The sequence below is a fragment of the Ambystoma mexicanum genome, chromosome 2q (assembly GCF_040938575.1).
Source record: "Ambystoma mexicanum isolate Mex_15411 chromosome 2q, UKY_AmexF1_1, whole genome shotgun sequence".
NCBI lineage: Eukaryota > Metazoa > Chordata > Amphibia > Caudata > Ambystomatidae > Ambystoma > Ambystoma mexicanum.
Genome location: NC_090924.1, coordinates 150,047,230 through 150,063,101, shown reverse-complemented (window position 1 = coordinate 150,063,101; position 15,872 = coordinate 150,047,230). Strand labels below are relative to the sequence as shown.

The 15,872-nt window shown below is 46.1% G+C and overlaps 1 protein-coding gene across 12 annotated transcripts in view; it reads right to left on the bottom strand.

The window, feature by feature from the left end:
- OBSCN (obscurin, cytoskeletal calmodulin and titin-interacting RhoGEF) overlaps positions 1-15,872 on the bottom strand; it is a 3,169,051-nt gene that overhangs the window by 2,353,570 nt on the left and 799,609 nt on the right. For all 12 annotated transcript variants that reach the window (XM_069647058.1, XM_069647065.1, XM_069647061.1 and 9 more), the window contains one exon: positions 2,124-2,399. In XM_069647058.1, the coding sequence (XP_069503159.1) occupies positions 2,124-2,399 (276 nt within the window). The remainder of the gene's footprint in view (positions 1-2,123; positions 2,400-15,872) is intronic.

Sequence of the window (15,872 nt, the reverse complement as noted above, 5' to 3'; positions counted from 1 at the left end):
ACAACACGTCACCACAAGCAACCTACTCAACCCCTTCCAGTCTGTCTTTAGACCTGGACACAGCATTGAGACCCCTGATGACATCCACAACATCACTGTCAAAAGACACACAGCATTACTTGTACTCCAAGACGTCTGTGCAGCCTTCAATACCATTCTAGGTAACATCCTATCCCAAAGGATGAAACTCTCAGGCACTGTCCTGGACTCACTCACCTCCTTCCTTCCTTACTAACAGGACACACTTTTTTCAATCCAACCCCACCCTGGTCAGGTATGTGGTCTCCACCCCTCTTCTATATGTTGAATCCCTTGGACAGCCCCCTAGCAAACGCAACATCAATTTCCACCAATAGGCAGATGACACACAAATCTCATCCCCCTCACAACTCTACATACTCAAAAGCTATCTCTCCACCATCACAACCTGTATAGCCAGCCACTTCCTCACGTTCAGCCATTGCAAACCCAAACTCAGACCCTGGGTCAAAGAACTCACCACAGAAAACTAACACATATCCCTGGTCACACCTGTCAAATCCCTTGGCTTCACCATCAATCCTGACCTTTCTTTCACATACCACATAGCTGCTGTCACCGAAACATGCTATCTACAACTACATCTCCTATGAAAGATCAAACACATCCTTCCTCCAGATGACGTCCGCACCACAGTCTAAGCACTGGTTCTCTCCAAGCTGGACTATCGCAATGGTCTCCGCACTGGACATCCCAGCAGCACCATTGCCCCACCTGCAAGCCAAACAAAATGCAGCAGCCAGACTCACCTTACACATACCAAAACATTTGCACATCACCCAAGCTCCCACCCAGCATCACAGGCTCGACACATCCCAAAGAAATGCCTTGAAAAGACTGCATTGCTTTCAAAGCCATCAACCAAAAAACCTCATCTTACCTTCATGACAAACTCAAACCCATAACCCACACAAACACCAGACGAGAAAGCCGATACTCCTTCACATTCTACTCTGTGAACTAACATGCACACAAAAGCAAGCATTTATCTACTGGGCACCCAGGGCATGAAACACCCTACATCTTCACAACCACACTGCACCCCCAACAACCATTTTCAGAAAGCGCCGCAAAATATACCTGATTCCCCACACATAACCCTACCCCTCCATCTTCTCTTCTACCACTTGTCAATCCTAATCTTTCTATCCTATCCTGAAAACATTTTGTAACTGTTTCGTCTCCAAGCTTTTTAACCATGAAACCTTGCATGGCGCTCAGAGGCTGCACAAATTAGGCCTGCAAATGCAAATCTTTGTGAAAAGGGGAAACTACTTTTTTTCTAAAAGGAAGGAAAATACATTTAGGTTAAAGACAACTGTTTCAGTAGCAATATATTACAAATCCCATTAAAATGGAAAGGTGAAAAGATATTTATTATCAAAGGAAAACATCATTTTGTGTTAAAAATGAAATGTCTATTTCTGATTAAATTGGCCATAAAAATAACTTCTTGTGAGAGAAAATAGTGTGCATATTTGTCACTACTTTCTAGGAAATAAAGATTAACTAAAGCCTCCATGGGACTCATTACGAGGTTGTCGGTAACCCGCCGGTGCGACCAGCGGGTTGCCGCCAAACTCGTAACACCGAATCCAGCGCCTGACTTCCCAGTGTCACCGGGACATTAAAAGTCCCTGTGGTGCGGGAAGCAGGCGCTGGATTTTGTAACTACCCATTCCCATACAATCCCATAGGACTTTATGGGAGTGGGGAGATGGAAGCACCGGCACCGTTGCTAACCCATGCCAGAGCTTCCGTGAAGAATCTGCCTACCGGGGCCACTGCGCCTGGCAGGATCAGAACTGTCGGGCGCAGCGGCCCCAGCAGGCAGACTCATAGTGTGGCGGTCAACAAACAAGGGTGCTGGTAACCTTACCAGCACCTTACCAGCACCCTTGTTTGTGGACTGCCACACTTGTAATGAGGACCCATGTCTTTAAGAGAATCAAGATTGCCTACACTATTCTAGCCTCGTTAATCTCTATTGTTCAATGACAAAAAAGAAAGGCATTTGTCTTCACACTTCCTTTGAAGATGCACATGGCACGAGGACCAAAAAGCAAAACGTGAGTTCCACTCACCAGTCACATTGACTTTGAAGGTGAGTTTCTGGCCGGCAGCCTCACAGGTGTACTCCCCAGAATCTTTCTTCTCCACCTGCTCCATCACCAGTCGGCGGGATTTACCCTCAGACTCCACCTTTATTCTCTTGCTGGTGGTGATACGTTTTCCATCCTTGTACCATTTCACCTCGGTCTTGGCCTGTGACATTTCACAGCTCAGGATAACACTCTCAGTCAAGACAGCCTTCACCTCCTTCTGCACCTTATCCGGGTTTGCAAACACCACTTCAGGCTCTAGAAAGGGGAATAATGTATACATTACTTTATACAAAGAAATTGTTCCTTTGGAAAATATTAAGCTGCATTTATTAAGGGAATACTTTATTCATCGCAATAGGAACATTAATTCAAGCTATTTTCACTTTTTTGTCTGGTTTATTTTTGTCTGATCCCTTAAACGAAACTGAAGTGTGGCAATTAGCTGACTTAACAATAAAGAAATAAGGCAGGGGAACACAAAACAAGGGGAGGCATTGCTGACACTCGCAGGGCAGCCTTTTCTTTCTAAGGGCCTAATTTTGGTGGCACTATTAAACAGCCAAGAGGTGGTAAAACATGCAGAGACATAGGGCCTCATTACGAGTAACAATGGCATGGCTGCCTCCATACCGGGTTCCAGTACCGGGTTCCTTCAATGAGGAATTACCGGGTCATTCCAACCTTGGAGGACCCGGTAATTCCTCATTGAAAAAACCCATCCCCATTCCCATTGAGCCCCCTTAGGGCTCAATGGGAATGGGGAGGGAGCTAATTAACGGGCCCGTTATTAGCTCCCTGGTCCCCTTGCGGGACCCGCTAAGGATGTCTGGTTTTACCAGACATTCTGAGCGGGTCCCGCAAGGGAACCTCGTAATAGGGCATCCCATAATGAACAGTGCCGGTATCCCGTGCCAGCACCGTTCATTGCGGGACCACCAGGGTCGTAATGAGGCCCATACTCTATGTGCTCGACTATCTTGGGGACTTTTTGATCTGTGTCCCTTTGGGTCCCTTTGATGGAACGAGGCACAGAGGTAGAACTAACATCTCTGCGTTTCCCCGCTCCATGCAGGGAAATCACCACAGCCTCCGCCTGCATCGTATTTTTATGCGGATGTAGAGGCTGGCACCTCTAGTGATCTTCTCTTTTCCACCGCAGCGGAGAAGGCAGAGCCCATAAGCATCCTGTAATGTTTAATGATGGTGCCATGTTTGTACGTTGCTCAACCCCATTACTGATCATCACTGTGCATGCATCATCTGGCAGGAGTGGACAATGGTATGGAAACCTGGGGACAAACTGAGTTCTCATGCCATTTTATCCCACAAGTAAAAATCTCCAAAATGACCCAGGCAACATAAATGGATGTGGTCCAAGTCCACTACACCCCCATCAAAATGAGGAAGTAAGTAGGAGTGTATCAAATAGTAGATTTAGTATTTGGCCGAATCCCGAATATTTGTCCAAAGTATTCAGCCGAAGCTGAATACAGAGCTGAATACAGAGCCAGATAGTTGACTTTTTAATACATAAAGTTGTAGACACAAAAAAGACACTTTGTAAATTCAAAACTGCACTCTTAAAAAATGTATAGCCATTCTTTATTTTTTTTCTCTTGAAAAGAACACATTACCAGAAAGAAAAACAGTTCAATAGAAGGCAGTGTGCCTGTTTGTGCAGTCATAGGTGTCACTTGTTGGGCAGGGCATAAGTAACTAAAATTAGCCCAAAGATAGGGAATGCATAAGACTGTAATGTGACGGCTCATACTTTAAAATGTTCTTTTTGATCCTGCCTATCTTTTGCCTTCTGGCTCCAGCTGGGCCCTGCACCACAGAAAAAAAGTTATTACATCAATTGGCACTCTACTGACTGATCAAATGGCACTGAATACACACTTTTGTGATGCAAAAGCCATGCTTTCTACCTGTGGTACTGAGAGGAGAAGAGGGATTTATTGGGTTAATTTCTTTATATTAATAGCTAGTATTTTTCAGTTTTTTGGGCGGAGTAGCACTTATGGTGTTTTGAGGTATGAAAAAAGATACCAGAAAAAAACATTTAGGTCATATCTAGCCCTCCAAGTTTCTTGGCTGGCTCTCTTTTAAAAACATTTCTCTTTCTTAACTAATGTTGTTAAGTGATGTTTTTTGCTGTTTCAGACTACGTATTTTTGTGAAAGCACCATTAGATATTTTTGTGAAGCTACCAAAACATAGGAAAGGGTGACGTTGGCTCTGCAGGAAGTGTAATCCTGAAGCAGGCGCACTTCCCACTGAGCTGCCCCGTTGGCCTGATGGCTGCAAACAGTTCGATGCTACAGACACATTACACCCTGAGGGAGTTATTCTAGGGTTGGAACTTGCAGGAATCTCTACAGCAGACATCTATGTTACTTTAATTGGAAACTGGTCAGAATGAAATCTGTAACCAAAAGACAGTTCTTATGAAAGTGAACTAGACCCTGAAGAAAAACTGTTTTCCTGCTGTTATTTCCTAAACTAGCTTTCAATTGCAGAATAAATGTTAGGGAGACATCTCTTTGTGCAGTTAACATATTGAGAGTTGCACCTTGGCGTGCCAGATGAAAGCTTTGTCCGTCTCACACATGAAGGACAGAGACACTTGCACTATCACACCTGATCTGGCTGCATTAAATCAGAGAAGTGACTGCAGCCTTTGTTTACCTATTTTTTAAATGCAATCTGAAAATGGTATGTCTGAATGAATCGAGGCACAGTCAAAGGCCCTCATTAGAACTTTGCCGGAAAACAGTAAAAGTGCTGGTAATACAGTGTACCAGCACTTTTACTGGTCCTTTACCCCAGGTTTGCCAGAACCCAGTTGACAGAATTACCGCTGCCCATACCACCTTGCCTGGAATTACCAGCGCTGGTAATACCGGCAAAGTAAATACCAGCAACTCTGGAAATGTGAGCCGGTAATACCGGCACAATGGAATCACAAGAATGGATTTGGGTAAATGGACCCAGGTGAAGGGAAATAGGGCCACAGGTGCACCCAATCCACCCAGGTGCACCCAATGCACACAGGAACAGTACTAAAGGGCCACACCTATCCCAAGAACACTTCCCAATACAATCATGCTTCCATTCATTTGCCGCTACCATGGAAATGGAAGTGCTCCATGCTGATCTCCTGCTGCTGGATCAGCAGCAGTGGCGACAGGAGGTCAAGGATATGAAGGGGAGGAGGAGGAGGATGGGGATACAGGTGATCCAGGTGGCGATGCAGAGGCGTGCCGTGATCCCTCGCACAAGGGCCACACCCTGGGCCCTCACAGACAGTCAGACACATACCCTAAACTGCCTAAACAGGGAGACCATTCATGACCTCCTGACCCACATCCAGGACGACATTTGGAGCAGGATCGGCATCAAGACAGCCATGCCACTGCTACTGAAGTGTTCCTGCACTTCCTGCCCAGTGGCATGTTCCAGCACTCTGTGGCTCAGCTGCTTGGCATTTCACAGCCTGCCTTCTCCAGAGTGCTGGTGCAGGTACTGGAGGCCCTCCTGCACCATGTGGGCCAGCACATCGCCCTACCCACCACCCAAGTACAGTTACACGCTACCAAGGCCCGCTTCTATGTGGTTGCGGGCATGCCCCATGTGTTGGCAGCATTGGACTGCACACACACAGAGCTGGCGCCCCCCGATGCCTGAAAGAAGGTCTACAGGAACCAGAAGCAGTTCCATTCCCTCAATATCCAGATGACCTGTGATGCAGAACTGAGCATCATGCACTGCTTTTCCCGGTTCCCAGGATCAACCCACGACTCCATGGTCCTGTGGAACAGCACCCTGCCGATGTACATGGCGCGTCACAGCTGACAAAAGACACAGTTGCTGGGTGAGTACATGAACATTTACATCTACACTGCAGCATGGATGACAGGCAAAGGGGGGCAGTGGGACTATGTCACAAATTCATATCTGGCAAGCACCCTGCACAAGTAGGACCAATCAGCGCACACCTCAACTGACATGTCAGAACACACAGGAGTAGCACATGACTGGAGATGTGGCAGTCACTAAACCGGCCATTACAAACCGAAAAGGACATCCACATGTAAGTACCAGAATGTAACACCCAACCCCCTCCAATGCCAGCGAATCTGTAGACCAGGCCACCTAGGGTCATGAGGTGTATGTCCTGGTGAGACATAGGACTTGCATGAACAGACTGACTGTTGAGATTCTGCTGTCACAGGCCACTGCCGAGCATCATTACTCACACATGTATCCTTACCCCTTGCAGGGTCTGTGGCTCAGTGGAATAATGCATCCACTACAGGGGCCTGTGTTTGACCTCATAGACACAGATTCAAATCCCAGCAGGTCCACTCAGCCCTTGATCCTTCCGAGGTCGATACAATGAGTACCATTAAGTTGGGTAACAATAAGCATCTGTTAGTAGCGTCAAGATGCCCCTTCAGCGGTGAACGTGCGCTTTACAAATACACCTGTTATGTTAGGTGACTCAGGATACCCGCTGCTTCCATGGCTGATGACCCCTCGGATGGATCCCAGACACAGGAGGAAATGGCATGCAACAGGGCGCATGTGAGGACCAGGCTGACCATCGAGCGAACCTTTGGGCTCTTGAAGGCACATTTCAGATGCCTACACCGGTCTGGGGGTGCGCTCATGTACAGGCCAGAGAAGGTGGGCAGATAGTCCGGACCTGTGCAATCTTGCAAAATATCTGCATCAGACACAACATACCCCTGCCCTCAGATCTGGACATTCCTCGGCCAGAGGATGATGATGGTGATGCAGCACCAGCCGGGCCCATGCACGTGCACATGGAGGTCAGGGATGAGTGCATGTCCTGTCAAGAACTCATAGATAACTTGTTTGAGTACCCCATTCACTCTGCACTTCCCTTGCACCTTATTACATATGATGCGCCCAAACAATAAATACTTGTACCAAAATAAGCAATGTCCACTCATTGTTTCTAGTGAAAACTATATGTATTGAAGAAAAATTCAAAATCCAACAACCTGTGCCCCGCCCCCTCCGTGCACACCCACCTGTCCCACACACACTCCTCCCCCACACCCTCCCGTCCCCCACACACATCACTCACCGCACGGCCACCTCCCAGACACACCCCAAACCCCATCCCCAAACACCATCCCCAAACACCCCATAATCAAAAAGTGTATCAGAGTGTTACGCCAAGGGTCATTTGCTCTGCCTCTTCGTCACTGGGCTCTTTGGTGGCCCAGGTCTCGTCCCGGAGGCTGGGCATGGGTGCAGTAGGGGGTTGTGCAGTCTTGCTGGGCTAAAGGATGGGGTTGGATAGGGGGTGTGGTTGTTGTCCTCCTCCTCCTCTGTGCTGTACCGCCCATGATGTCCTTGTGGCTGGTGTGCCCATGGTGGTGTGGAGGGCACAGGAGGGACGGAAGGGCCAGTGACCAGAGGTGTGGTTCTGGCAGCAGCTGGCGGTGGTGGAGGCTGCACAGCTGGAGGTTGTGGTGGTACAGCTGGCAGTGGTGGCACAGCTGGCAGTGGTGGTGGCACAGCTGGCGGTGGTGGCACAGCTGGCGGTGGTGCTGTCACAGCTGGTGGTGGTGTTTGCACAGCATGAAGTGGTGGTGCTTGCACAGCATGAAGTGGTGGTGCTTGCGCTGCAGGGGGTGGTAGTGGGGCTTGAGCTGCAGGAGTTGGTGTTGGGGGTTGCGCTGCAGGATGTGGTGGTGGTGCGGCCTTCCCAGGTCTTCCTGCACGTGCTGGACCTGATGGTACAGGTGCGTTACTGTCAGAAGATGTTCCTGTTGGGGTGAGATTAGCATGCTGTTAGTCTTCTGGGAGTCACATCCTCTGGCTTGCATTACACTCATACCACATTGTGTGTATCCTACTCTTGTCATGCTGTTTCGTTGGTCTGTTTGGTGCGATGTGTGCTCCTACATGTGGGTGGTGGGAATGCACTTTGACTGTTGGTCTGCGAAGGTGGCTTGTTGTGTGTGCGGTGGGCCTATGATTCCTGTCCTGTTCTCCCTTGGTACACATGGGTGCTCGCCATGTGTCCATGTGTGGGGCTGTGCATTTTGGCTACAGTGCTTGTGAATGGCTACAACTGACCGCAACCTCTGGCATGTGTGTGTGATCGGGCCATTTGCTGTGACTGACGCATGTTAGACCTGTTCCTCTGCCCATTTGGTGTTTCTCTGCCTGGGATGCATGCATGTGGACTCAACATTTTCATTTACATGGTGTTTGTTGTACTTACCACCATCGCCTTACGTCCCAGCTCCTGCCTCTGCTGCCCGACTCTCTTGATGCCCTCCATGTGCAAGATGGAGCTGCATGTCTCCTGCCAGGGCATGAGGGTCAGGGGTGCCACCGTCCCTCCTCCTGTGACAGTAGATTCCGTCGTATGAGCGGCCAGGAGATATCGGACCCTCAGCCGCAAGTTGTCCCACCGCTTGTGGCAGTCCCGTGATGTGCGTGGGAGAGTCCCCAAGGCTATGACTTTGTCAGCCAGCTCCTGCCAGATGGCCGTCTTCCTTTCTCTGGCTGGTCCTGCGGTTGCCAGCCCCAAAGAGGGCCTCAACATTAATCACCACCGTGTCCACGAGTGCAGCCAACTCAGGCTCTGTGATCTTCTGCTTTTGTAGCCGGACCTCAGTGAGTCTTCCTTTTCCACTCTCAGGCATGTTTTCACTTGCTGTTCGGGAACATGGCAGCAGGTAGTGGGGGATTTAAAGTGGATTGTATTTTTCAAATGGCCATAATCAAGTGTCCTGTTCCTGCGATTATGTTATTTCCACCACCGGTAATTCCGGTGCTTGAAACACTGGCACATTGCTGTCAACACCAGTACTTTCAGCGTGCCCGTATTACAATTTCAGGCAAGGGGGTGTGCGCGCACCCGTGGACCTGTAATGTGCCGTTAATTCAAACAGTCGGCCTGCCCGGAAACATTAATACTAGCACGCCGGAATTACTGTTGTTTTTGCGGAAAACTAATGAGGGCCAAGCCTTTTAAGGGGGAAGCTATTCAACTTCGAGTGGTACTTTAATTAAGCATTTGGCCAAAGCCCAATATCTGTCTTTCAGTCGGAATTCGGCTAAATACATACTCGAAGCTGAAAATCAGGTCACCTGTAGCAAATAAGTGGTCTAAACCAGTAGCGACGAAGGATGCAACATGCTTCCTCAGACTTGTCTGGAAATTCAAAGGTTGTGCAATTCCTGAGATGAGTGTTCCATAACTCTTCCATTATATATGAGAGTTTACTCACCCCATCCATACTTTTGATTTGAGAAGTGGGGATAAGCTAAGTATTCAGTGCCAGGTGGCCAGAAGATGTAGCATCAGCAATGAGATTTAAGGAAACTACATATGACTTTCCCCGAGACAAAACATATATAAAAAGATCCCAGGGAAGGCTAATAAGTCTGCAAAAATACCATCATTGCTATTGATTTGTTGTGATGATTTCTTTACCAAATCAAACTGTGAATCTACATGCCCAATTAACACACTAAAACCCGTTTCCTCGAACGGTTTATATTTACAGAGTGGTAGTCAAGTAAAGTGTTGAAGACTGATGCTGCATGAAGAAAAACATATCAAAGCACTTTGGAGCTCATTTTCGAGTTCTGTGGCCTCTATCTTCAAGGCCCATAACCCCTGGTCCTGCCCCTGGGCAGGGACTATAAAGCTTAATTAAAAATCTGCATACTGTGAGAAACAGTACAGCTTTTACAATGGTTCTTAAAGCTCACAGATTGTTCAGCACACTACATTTCAAAGCACCTGACTTCAGCAGTGTACCCACAGTCAATTCCCTCTTCTATCCAGCAGGAAGCAAGATGCCTAGAGAGAGCATGGCAAAAGAGCCAATGCCCTGCCACCAGAATGCCACTCAAACTCTGCTGCAACAAATACATAAAAGTCATATGCAATGCCTAAACCACCCATTCCCCACATGGCACTATCGCCTCGGCTCTCATAACTGGAGAAATCTCATCCCTCCTCAAAAGAAAGCCGCTCTACCCTACACACCTCGAAAATTACCACCCCATCACTATCCTGCCATACCTTGTCAGAATCATGGAATGCTTTGTCACTACCCAACTGCAACAACACATCACCAGAAACAGCCTACTCAACCCCTTTCAGTCCGGCTTTTGACCTGGACACAGCATTGAGACCACTACACATAATTTCCTTGATTACCTCAACAACATCACTGACAAAGGACACACAGCATTACTCATACTCATAGACCTCTCTGCGCCTTTGACACTATTGACCATACCATTCTACTCAACATCCTATGCCAAAGGAGGAAACACTCAGGCACCAGCCTGGACTCGCTCACCTCATTCCTTACTGACAGGACACACTTTGTCTTCATGCCCCCTTTTCAATTGGACCCCACCCCGATCAAGGCACAGGGCCCCACAAGGCTGTCTTAGCAAACACAACATCAATGTCCACCAATAGGCAGATGTGTAAGTGATTTCAATCCGGCACACACCTAAGTCAACGCCTAGCATGTAGTGCGCAACTGAAATCCTTATTTATTTTTGTCTAAAAGTTCTTTATTCTGAAGGATATACCACTCATATCACGCCCTTCTTCTGGAACCTCCCCGGTCACACGGAACCAGGAATCAGGCTAGTTTGCAAAGGTAAATATTTATTTATGTATTTAAAATGTTATCACAATATGTTTAATAGGTACACAACAATCACCAATGGGGTGATGTAACACTGAATAATCTCTTTAATACACAAGGAGTAAGTAGTGAGCAAATCAGTTCAGCACAGAAAATAATACTTTTGTGCGGTTCAAATTAGATAGCACTGTGGTTAGAGGTTCCCCCTGCACACCCCTCAACCCCCAATAGACAATGTAAAGAGATAGGGGGAGAGAGCATGTATTCAGGAATGGCAGAATTCAAACAGAATATCAATCCCACTTTCCCCCAGCAAACACAAGAGAAAAACAGAATTGACTGTCAAGCTGTCAGAATGGCTTTTAAGTTATCTTGAGAATGGACTGGGCAAAAACACCAAATCTGGTCAAAATAACTGAAATTGCTAGAAATTCTTTTGGGAGCCGCTTTGGATAGTTGCACACAAACACCAGCAATGATGTAATCCCAAGAAAACATTTGAAATCTTAAAATTCAAGTCGGAAGCAATCAAAAGCTGTTTTACACATGTAAAAATTTCCCCAAAACAAAATTTCGCGGCAAACTTTTCACTGCGAGATAATCGCGATAACAGGAAAATCGCAATGATTTGGAATGCGGTTTTAGGTGCGATTGATAGATATGGATGTTAGCTACAAGCAGAAGTTGAAATTGAGGGAGTTACAGACGTTTTAGTAGAGCATTAGGCGCAAGAATGGAAAAAAAGAATGCGCTTTTAAAATTTCAAATGGGTTTCTTACACTAAAGGATGACTATGAACAAAACGAATACCCCAAAGGAACACAGTCACTTGATCAGGGTGACTGCCTGCTAAGGAACTCGCCCTCTTCAGATGAGGAAAAGATCAGTGCAGAGATAGTTTTTAACAATACTGGTTATGGAGAAAAGATAGGATGGGTCTAAGATAGGGCTAAGACTATGCAAAGTACATATGCTAGTGACACAATTCTTCCTATTTATACTCACTGGATATGTTCTTTTAAATGGGACCGTCAGTTCTGGTCAGGGGATGGGATCTGGCTTAGGAAAGGCGACTGGGCAAATCAGACGGGCAACGTCAGCAAGGCGCTCTGGTCACAGCACGGCACAGGACTGGACTGGATCTGCAATGCACTCCGGTCACAGCATGGCACAGGGCTGGATTGGATCTGCCCTTCTTGGTTCTGAGGATATTTATTTTCGGCAGGCAAGCAGTACAGCACAGCCCGGCTCTATTATGATGCTTCCCTTTTAGGCTTGTGGGGTTCTGTTCTGGAATTGAGGCCTAGCTGAAAATGGTTCAGCTATGCAGTGGCCTTTTGCTTTGCCAAGTCTCTGGAGTCTGGAGCAAGGAAGATGTAGAGTTCAGCATCAGGGTTCTCCGCCAGCATTAGGATAGTGAGTGAATCTATCTGTCCTTATGTGTGGTGAGCTATCTCTATTTATGATAAAAGGGGAGTGTGGGCCGGATTAGCCTAAGCTTGTCCCATGGAAAGGTGACTGGGTCAGAGTCTACTCTCTGCCTTGATAGGAGGAGAGAAACAGAGAGTCATCTTTATGGTGTGATTTTATGAGCCTGAAAATCCACCCCTAGCCCTTGGAACACAAAATCTACTTTCGGCAAAATACATATTTCCACATGTGCAACTTCTGTAAAAATCACACATACAGATTACATATTTTACCTAGCAGCTGCTCCTCAAAACCCCGTAGCTGTGGGATCATGTCTTTTGCCCTTTTCACTCTGAACACAATGTCCCATTTTTAAGCAAATTTCTGCAAGTGTGCGTATTTAACATGGGCATAAGTGTATAAAGTTTCACAGTTCTAGTGGAAAGGCATTTTGCGTAAAATCACATTTCTTGTCATTTCTGCCCAGAACATGTCACGCAATTCTGGCGCCTCTTCACCTGTGCAGCCGGAAATTACATTAACAATGCTGTTATTTTTATATTTTTCACAATTTTACATAGTAAGTTATCAGTCTTTTTAAAATGTGTCCTTCGTCCTTCTTAAGCAACAAATGGTGGTTTAGCTCCACCCCTTTGGTCTCTCCCTGGGAGCCCAGGAGCCATCCCCCATTTTTTCTTCTTGCAGAGGCCATTTACGACTGTATCGCACTTCGCATTTCCTGAGCTGGAGCTGGTCATTGTTCCCTTTCACCTCTGTAGACCAGGTTCTTTCCTGCTCTGTAATTACCACTACTTCTTAGTGATTTCCTGCTGGGGGGAAAGACCTTCCTTCTGTGAGAAAACCTGTTATTCAAGTTCTGAATCTTTCAGCCAGATTTCAATTAATTGTTAAATTCGGTGGCCTTTTTCCTTAGCACAAAACAAACTTGTCCTATCAAATCACAGCTAGAATTCTCAGTCAGAATTTTAAACCATGGGATCAAAACAATTACAATATGGGGTACTATCAGTAACAGGCCTCTTAGATTGCAAACATTTGATTTTCAGTTTATACATGTTAACGTTTAATCAGGCAGGCCACTGACAGCTGTCATAACACAGAGATTTGTGACAGATCCACAGCCAGGCCACTTTTGCTGTGAAACTCTCTTCATGCTTTTGTCTTTTCAGGACCTTGTAAGTTCACAATGGTTTCTTAATCTAAGTGAATTGTAGCACCAAGCAAGAATTTTGAATATTTGAAAGTGTTCGGTACCGGCATTCTGACATTTCAGCAACAAAGAAAAGGTGATTTAAGCAAGATTTGGGGTTTCCTTTAGCAAAGCACTGCGTTTTCCTTCTGCACTCCACTTACAATTGTTTTGGGGCACAGTGACACATTCCGGTGGTGGGAGCTCTGTTCCACCGCTGATAATATGTGTGGCAAATTGGCAGCCATCTTTTTGTGGGTTGAAAAGCGCGATTTTCAGGGGCTTTGGCACGCACAAGGGTTTTGCGGCCATTTTGCTATTTCTGGCACCATCATAACAGAGTGATGCAGCATAGAGCAGAAGTGGGTCAAAACATCCCACAGATGACACACAAATATACTTCCAAATCTCCTCCCCTTCACAACCCTGCATCCTCAAGAGCTATCTCGCCGTCATCACACCCTGGAAAGCTACCCACTTCCTCACGCTCAACCCTTCCGAACCCGAACTCAGCCCCTGGGTCAAAGAACTTGTCACAGAAAACTCACATGTATCCCTATCCACACCTGTCAAATCCCTTTGCTTCACCATCAACCCCCACCTTTCCTTCACATACCACATAGTTGCTGTCACCAAAACATGCTATTTACAACTACACCTCCTATGAAAGATCAGACACATCCTTCGTCCTGATGACGCACCTCAGTCCAATCACTGGTTCTCTGCAAGCTGGACTACGTCAATGCTCTCCTCACTGGCCTTTCCAGCAGCAACACCCCCCCCCCCTTGCAAGCCAAACAAAATGGAAACAGCCAGACAAAATGGAAGCAGCCAGACCCACCCTCCAACTACCAAAAAATTCACACATCACATAAGCTCTCGCCCAGCTCCATTGGCTCTGCGCACCCCAAAGAATTGCCTTAAAAAACCATTGTTTTCAAAACCATTCACCACAAAACCCCTTCTTGACAAACTCAAACCCATCACCCACACAAACACCGCAAAAGCCAGCATTTCCTTCACATTGAACTGTGTGAACTAACATGCACACAAAAACAAGCATTTACCCATTTGGCAACACCCTACCTCTTCAAAGCTGCACTACACCCTCCATAACCACTTTCAGAAAGAGCCTAAACATATACCTGTTTCCCCACACATAACCTCGCCCCTCCATCTCCCCTGCGACCATATGTCAATCCTAATATTTCTATCCTATCCTGAAAAAAATTTGTAACTGTTTCACCTCCCACCTTTGTAACCTTTGAACATTGTAGGGCGCTCCAAGACCCTCTGGAGAGGGCCAACACTGAACAAACATTCGAATAAAATGAAATAAAATCCAAAATGCTGATGTATATGCTAAATCCACCTGAGTGGTCGCAGGGAACTGTTGCAAGACTAATCATTTATATTTACTACGGGTGTACCGAAATTCGGCTTCGAATAAGTATTCAGTGAATTCCGGCTGAAAAACAGATATTCAGCTTCGGCCGATTATCTAATTAATGTACTACTCGAAGTAGAATAGTTTTTCTCTTAAAAGGCTTTGACTGTGTGCCTCGAATCATTCAAACATACCATTTTCAGATTGCCATTAAAAAGATAATTAAACAAAGGCTGCAGTCACTTCTCTGATTTAATGGAGTCAAATCAGGTGTGATAGTGCAAGTGTCTCTTTCCTTCATGTCTAAGACTAACAAAGCTTTCATCTGGCACCCCGAGCTGGAACTCTCAATATGTTAACTGTGCAAAGACATGCCTCCTTGAAATGTATTTTGCAAATGAAAACTAGTTTAACAAATCACAGCAGGAAAACTGTTTTTCTTCAGGGTCTAGTTCACTTTCATAAGAATTGTGGTTTGGTTACCGGCTTCATTCTGACCAGTTTCCAATCAAACTAACATAAAGAGGGTTATATGACTGCTGTAGAGATTCCTGCCAGTTCCAATCCTAGAAAAAAATCCCTCAGGAGGTAATGTGCCTGTAGCATCAAACTGTATGCAGCCTATAGGCCAACGGGTCAAGCAAGTAAGGCAGCTCAGTGGGAAGTGTGCCTTGCCGCAGTATTACACTTCCTGCAGAGCCATTTTCATCCTTTCCTATGCTTTGGTAGCTTTCCCAAAATATCTAATGGTTTTTTCACGAAAATACGCGGTCTGAAACAGCAAAAAACATCGCTTAACAACATTAGAGAGGTAAAAAAGGAAATGTTTTTAAAAGAGAGCCAGCCAAGAAACATGGAGGGCAAAATATTACCTACTTGTGTTTTTATGGTATCTTTTTTCATGCCTCAAAACACCACACATGCTACTATGCCCCCCAAAAAAAGAAAAAAACAGTAGCTTTTAATAAAAAGAAATTCACCCAATATAATCATCTTCTCTTCTCATTACCTCAGGTAGAACGCATGGCTTTTGCATCACAAAAGTGTGTATTCAG